Here is a 6,672-nt window from a genome sequence, read left to right as displayed (position 1 = left end):
TAGCAACAAGTCAACAATGATGTAATAAAAGTTTAGTGTATTTCCCTGAGGCAACAAGCCATGCTGTCTTGGGTTTTTAAATTGTACAATCTGAAATATAAACAACTTTAAAAGTGAAATAATTTCAAATAATATAAACAAATAGAATAAAATAAAATAATCACTATATACATATATATAAATAACTAATAAATAAACAAAACAAAAATTTAAAAAGGACCGTTTGAGTCCTTTCTGTTCTAGTTCCTTTTTGATTTAAGAAGCATCCCTTTGCCCTTTTCCCCTGTTATAGTTATTCCCACTTTGTTTACCTTTCTTATCCTCCTTACCATCTAATAAATTTAACTTAATCAAACCCAACGGGTTATGTTGCTTCTTTACTTTGCAGCCAGTACATGTGGTTCATCTTATATTTCAGTGGGCTCCTTCCTAACCTGAAGGTGTGGCGCCCTCATGTGGTCAGAACAGCAAAGTACAGCCAATTAACCGACTATGGGTCTTAGATATGTTCAGTGGAGGAAGTCGCTCATTTGAAACCATTCAGTGTAGTTTTCTTTCATTCATTAGCCATACTGCTTTATCCTTTCTTTATCCTTTTTACACACTGTTTCTTTCAATTTGAGGAGTAAATGAGTGAGAGGAGGGGACAGGGAAACGAGAGGTTTAAGAAATGAAATCTAAGAGGGAAGATCAAGGTAGAAAATTACTACTCCTGGACTACCTTTTCACTTAATATTGAATTATTTGTGTACTAATTAATTTTTTTATTACTTTATTTTGTTTTGCTTTCACTTGTTCACCTTGGATAATGTTCACATCCCAAGGACAAACATTATACTGTCATATCATGTTTTTATAAATGTGAACGTATATTGATTATGAAAATGAGCAGTGGTACATCAGTTTTCTTTTTGCTCAATAAAACAGACGGGATGATCATAATCACAGCAGATTTCCTGATTTTTAGTCCTTATAGCTCAAGCTTCAAGAACTGTAGCTCCTACATTTCCCATAAGGCATCTTGATTGTATCTTTTATTGGAACTGTCTTGACTATAAATACCCACGTCCTCTGAACCCTAGGCCACTAATGTAGTTTAAATGAACTTGACAGCTTTTTCTTACGGAGGCCAATAACTGACAAAGTGAAGTAATCAGACAAGTAAAATATATAAATTAATACGTCAATGAATAACAGGCAACAGATTCCTTTTTAAATGTCCTTAAATGTCAGAACTCAGCTGACAACCCCATCAGTGTTGTTTGTCAAAAAAGAAAAAAATCCTGAGTGTCTGCACAAAATAACATCTACGTTTCTGACAGTTTTAATGCAATGAAAAACAAAAATTGAATTAATTTTAAAATTATTTTACATAATGTGGAAAGGTTAAAAACAAACAAGAGGTGAGGTTCATTCTTCTGAAGTGGCAGCTAAAGATGAAACTGTGTTATGTCCTGTTCACTGCGAGATGAATCATCTCTCCACCTCAGCTCTGACAATATGATCATAAATACAGGAGACAGACGGGACGTCCCCCCCCAGGTCTGCTTTGAAGGAAGCTTCATCACACCTGTACTGCTGCTTCTCCTTTCAGGTGCTTTACTTAAAAAAAAACAAACCTCAGCTGGCACCACCATGTGTCACGCTGATAGGAGCCGGGGAAAAAAAGAAACGACCCTGAAATGAACCTGCTCCAACACCTGAGCTCTCACCATTCACACAACATGGAAAAAAGGTAAGTACAAGACTTACATGTGATACATGTTTCTCTGATCCATTTTCTCCTGATGTGAAAACTTTATGTAAATCAATATCAAAACAATCCTGCATGTTGCATCATTAGTGATTTGGTGTCATTTAATCTCTTTCCCCCCAAGAAAGGTTTAGAAATATTAAGACGAGTCTCCTGTGAAGTTTATCACTTTGACTCACTTCCTGCCAGTGCACACCAAGACCCCTCCCTGCAGCGCCTCCCTGTGGTGACACATGGTAACTAGACGAGTGGTGTGCTGGTCCAGAGAGAGAGAGAAGACCGACGTTCCTGCAGTATGCACAGGGTTTGATCACTATATAAAACATGTTTTTAATATCAGAGCAGAGACAGCCAAGGAAATATTTTAACTGTAAATCAAATTACATGAAGTTGTGCAACATTAAAACTGTCTTTAATTACATAAATTATGAAGATCTTTTACCCAGTCAGTGAACATGAAGCGACTTGAATAAACTGCAGGTGTCTGTTCGTAAGGGCTGATGTTCTTTGAGGACAATGTCACCAGGGACCCAAGTTATCTGGATTATCAGATACAATAAATTTTAAAACAGACCAGCACAGAGTCAGGGATTTAAGATTGATCTCAGAACTACAGCTCATACCACGATGTCTGTCCAAACACTTGGTTTAAAACCTTTTAAACTAAGTGTTTGGACAGACATTAAGTAATTTATCCAGCCACTTGGAAGCAGTCATTTAAACTGAGCATTGCATCATTTGTCAGGCTGTTTTTCCCCCCAAAAGTGTTTTAAATGCCAGAGCTCTGGAGTCGTTTTAGCTTGATGCAGTTCTTGGAGACATTAAAGGGCGTTTGCCAGGCTACAGTCAGGATGCTACATTAGGTAGTAACAGCCATGATTTTAAACCACATTTGGCCCAAAGCATCAGTATTGTAAAGTGGCATTTTAACCTTCCCCCAGTTAAACACTGGGAAATTATACAACTGCAGACATTTAGTGTAAGTCACATTTAGCAAAGCAAGTGTCTGCACTTTTGCAACTTTAGCAAAACTTGACAAATGACCATTTGGTTCCAGGTAGATATGCAAACATTGTTCAGACCTTCATATTTGCAGGAGGCTTGCAAAGCAATGTGCAGGTTCAGAGCAACCATTAAACCTTTTACACACTAGGTGGCACCAATGCTACATTCAAGCTTTGGCCTTTTACATCAGCACCACATAACTGGGATATGTGAAGTCAAGACAGAAGCCAAGATTTAAAATAATAACTTTATTTGAAAATACAAATACAGTAAGTAGTTACTGATCCTCCTGCACCTATAAGAAGAAGTAATGTTAGAAACTAGACTTCAAATCATGTAGGATAGAGAAATAGTCAGATACTCACCTGGTTGTGTCCCTGACCCGGCCGGATCCTCTTCCATTTGCTCGCCTGGTGAACACTTGGAGCCTGTGGCTTGTAAGGCGCAGCCTGTGGCTTGTAAGGCGCAGCCTGCTGTGGAGCCTGTGGCTTGTAAGGCACAGCCTGTGGCTTGTAAGGCACAGCCTGCTGTGGAGCCTGTGGCTTGTAAGGTGCAGCCTGTGGCTTGTAAGGCTGTGGCCTCTGGACACCAGCTTCCTTCTCGTCAACAGGATCCTTCAGACGTCGGATGGCGAACCCGCCGTAGCGATGAGGGATGTCGTGGGTTCTGGTCGGGGCGAAGAGCTGAGGGGAGGTTCCCGCTCTGCTGCTCCCAGAGGTGGCCAGGTTTCTGCTGGGAGACTGTTCGGTGGAGGTGTAGCTTGCGGGCGCTTTGACACTCCGCGGTCCAAAGCCCACAGGAGCGTTTTGTTTGTAGGCCGCTGGAAGAGACTGGGTATAACTCACACGGTTTGAAGTGGGGTTGTAGCTTCCTTGGGCACTTCCTCCAGCAGCAGGAAACAGCTTGCTCTGGTACAGGTTTCCAGCTTCAGCCTGACTGGGGTTATAGCTAGCTCTCGCATTCTGAGTGGAGGAGAAACTGGAGGGTTTTGACACCTTAGAGCGACGCTGTGAGGACACTCTTCTGGCAGGGCCAGTGGCTGATGTTTGCATCCTCTCAGAGTACTGCAGCAGAGGAGGAGGAACACCTGCACTGAACAGGCTGGAAGATGAAGAGAAGCCTCCCTGTCCATAGCGGGCTGGTGTTTTGGCAGCAGCACTTCGAGGTGTCTGTGCTGCAGACTGGTGGGAGGACGACGAGTCGTAGCCTCTCTCCCTAGAAGGACTCTGACCAGATACAGAACTGCCGGGAAGATACTGGCTAGTACGTTGCGTACCCTGCTGAGCTTTCCAAGCTCTCGCACCACCATTCTGGTTCTCATTGTACTTACTCACAGAGGTTCCACTAGCAATAGCAGTAGAGAGGCCAAATGAGTGTTTCGGAGCATTCACCTCTTTCGTGTTTGTCGTTCTCCAGTTTGGTCTTGAGGCCGAGCTGCTCTGCACCAGCCTGACTGAAGCGTGGCCGCCCTGCGCTGGCTGCGAGACAGTTTGTGCGTAGCCACCACTGGAGAGTCTCTGGTTATTGTAACCGCCGCTAGCTGAGGTCTTTGAATTGAAGCTGCGGTCCGGAGAAATGGAGTCTTGTCTGAATTGATCCTGGGGATAGCTGCCACCGAGCCTTCGCAGGCCGCTGTCCTGTTGCAGGAAGCCAACATATGCGTCGCCATTTTGTCTCTTGGAGCTTTGAGCTGCAAAGAGAAAACAGCAAGTTTAGATCCACAAACTAATAAAAATCACAGTGTTAAATGATGGTGACGCACTGGTGTTTCTGCTCACCTTGTGTGGCCCATAAGCAGCGTACATGCTCTGCTTGAACTAAACAAATCAGCAAGATCCTGCACAGAAAAAAACATCAAGGTCAGAAGAAAATGGGTCAACAGCAACATTACAAACACTTAAAATAGCTGTTAAAAAAAAAAAAAGTCTTACCCCAGATGAACTCCACAAGCCATTTCTGTTTGAAACACACACACAGCTTGGTCAAAGCAACGGTAGCCCACCTGCCCTGAAGCTACTTGCTCTGCATGCGTGTGCAGCATGAGAGGCAGCATTTATTGCAGCCTGCATCCAATCACTGCTTAATGAACTGATTGTCTGCAGGTGCGTGTTGTTGAGGTGTCTGGGACTGTGTGTTATTTCTTTGCTGAAATCCTCTTCCCGCCCTGCATGAAAGCCCCCCGACCTCGCGCGAGTCTTGATGGCCTTGTTAACATTATTAATGACGCCACACTTCGGTAACGATGCAGTCACCGTCGGAATATAAATCACACGCACGTCACAACTTTATTATTATAATTCTGTCGTTCAAACAAACGCGTGATTATCCACATTTCAGCAGCTTCCTGCGTCCGTTTGACTGACCTGTGGCCATGTGGGACGCTCCACGTGAACACGACCCTTTACAGGACACACACACACACGCGTGCGCGCACACACACTGAGGCAAGGATACAGGACACACTCCCTGGTAGTCTGGCAGGTGTTAATATTCATGCCAGACTGTGTTTGGTCGATAGCGTTCATTAATGACAGTCCCCCGCTGCCAGAGGAAGCGCGGTGCAGGTGCACGACAACTGAATCTGTCACTCTGTTCTGCGTCTCCCTGGTTCTGTTTGCGCCTTCATCAGGTTCTCTATATTATTCAAACTTATTTGCCTTATTTATTTATTTTATTTTATTTTATTTTATTTTATTTTATTTTTCAGGACATCAAGTGTTTGACATTCACATGGGCATCCTGCACGAACCGGAGCGGCGATGGCTAAATCTCCCCCCTCCACCTCCTCCTCCTCCTCCTCCTCTTCCTCCTCCTCCTCGCTGTAGGAAAGAGTGACACCTCGCATGCGATGACCAGATGAGTGTGGTGGCTTAGATCAAAGACACAATTTCCTGTCAGAGGAAATAGCACAGAGGGATTTTTTTTTATTTTTTTCAGGAGCAGTTTCCTCCTTTCTGAATTCTTTCCATTACGCCCGTCAACTTTTTTATATGAGCAAGAAAGCAAGAAGTGAAAGTCCCCTCCCCCCCCTGCCCCCCTCCCTGCTGGAATCAACAAAAACATTATTGATGACAAAGGCGTTAAAAATAATAATAAATCTATAATTGAGATCAAATCTGCTGTAACTAGAGGAAACACACTGTTCGATCCGCACAGACCCCTTGACCTGTGGACAAGTGGAGCACACACACACTCTCATTGGACAGACCTCTCCTGAGTAAAGGTTACACTCACGCTCATCAGCTGCTTAGATAGAGTCGTTTCTGCATGTGCATGAACACAAATGGGCTGTGATGGAGGAGAAGAGAAAATGCAGCATCGTCGTCTGATTTATGTGCAGAGCTTTGCAGGATTTTACCAGCTGAATCTGGAAAATGTATTTGTGTTGTGGCCTTTTATCTCCACGAAGCCAATGATTCTTGACTTTGCTGCCATTTAAAAACAAAACAAAAAAAACAGCAGTTTTGGTTATTTTCATGTGTTAAAAGAAAAACCTGACATTGCTCTGTATGAAAAAGACCAAAACCAACAAAAAGCATTAGTCTGTCTCTAAATGATTTTGTTGATTTCCTGTCTCATTTGTCCTGAGACAAGATGTAAATCTACAGTATAAAATAGGTCCATAACATTTATTTAGATTTTAATTAAAAGGTTGAATAGTCTTCTTGACACCCCAGTAGCAGACGTTACCTGCTGTGCTTTTGTTCGGGACTATTTTCAGCGGTGGATCAATACACATTTGGTGCTCTAGTGAGTATTTGCAGCAGCAGGACAGTGTATGTGAGACTCACTCAAATACTTTACAAAACCCAATCAAAAAATAATATTGCGGGTTTTCTGCAATACTGGTATTACATGGTTTTGTTGGGAGGGGCCTACATTATATCTGAAATCTGATACTACACTGAGAGAAT

At 42.9% G+C, this 6,672-nt stretch overlaps 1 protein-coding gene across 1 annotated transcript; it reads right to left on the bottom strand.

The window, feature by feature from the left end:
- Positions 1–2,991: 2,991 nt before the first annotated feature.
- LOC130183863 (secreted protein C-like) lies at positions 2,992–5,036 on the bottom strand. The gene is made up of 4 exons (XM_056399594.1): positions 4,690–5,036; positions 4,537–4,595; positions 3,124–4,448; positions 2,992–3,053 (listed from the first exon to the last, which is right to left on the bottom strand). Exons 1-4 carry the CDS (start codon positions 4,809–4,811, stop codon positions 3,036–3,038), a joined length of 1,524 nt encoding a protein of 507 aa, XP_056255569.1. The 5' UTR covers positions 4,812–5,036; the 3' UTR covers positions 2,992–3,035.
- Between the last annotated feature and the right edge of the window lie 1,636 nt (positions 5,037–6,672).

Source organism: Seriola aureovittata, chromosome 16 (genome assembly GCF_021018895.1).
Source record: "Seriola aureovittata isolate HTS-2021-v1 ecotype China chromosome 16, ASM2101889v1, whole genome shotgun sequence".
In the NCBI taxonomy this organism is placed as follows: Eukaryota; Metazoa; Chordata; class Actinopteri; order Carangiformes; family Carangidae; genus Seriola; species Seriola aureovittata.
This window is presented reverse-complemented; position numbering and strand designations above follow the sequence as displayed.

Coding starts and splice junctions, on each gene's coding strand:
- LOC130183863 (XM_056399594.1), bottom strand. CDS start 4,811: ATGCTGCCTCTCATGCTGCACACGCATGCAGAGCAAGTAGCTTCAGGG. Junction 4,596..4,689: donor GCTTGTGGAGTTCATCTGGG/GTAAGACTTTTT, acceptor TTTTCTGTGCAG/GATCTTGCTGATTTGTTTAG. Junction 4,449..4,536: donor CTGCTTATGGGCCACACAAG/GTGAGCAGAAAC, acceptor TTCTCTTTGCAG/CTCAAAGCTCCAAGAGACAA.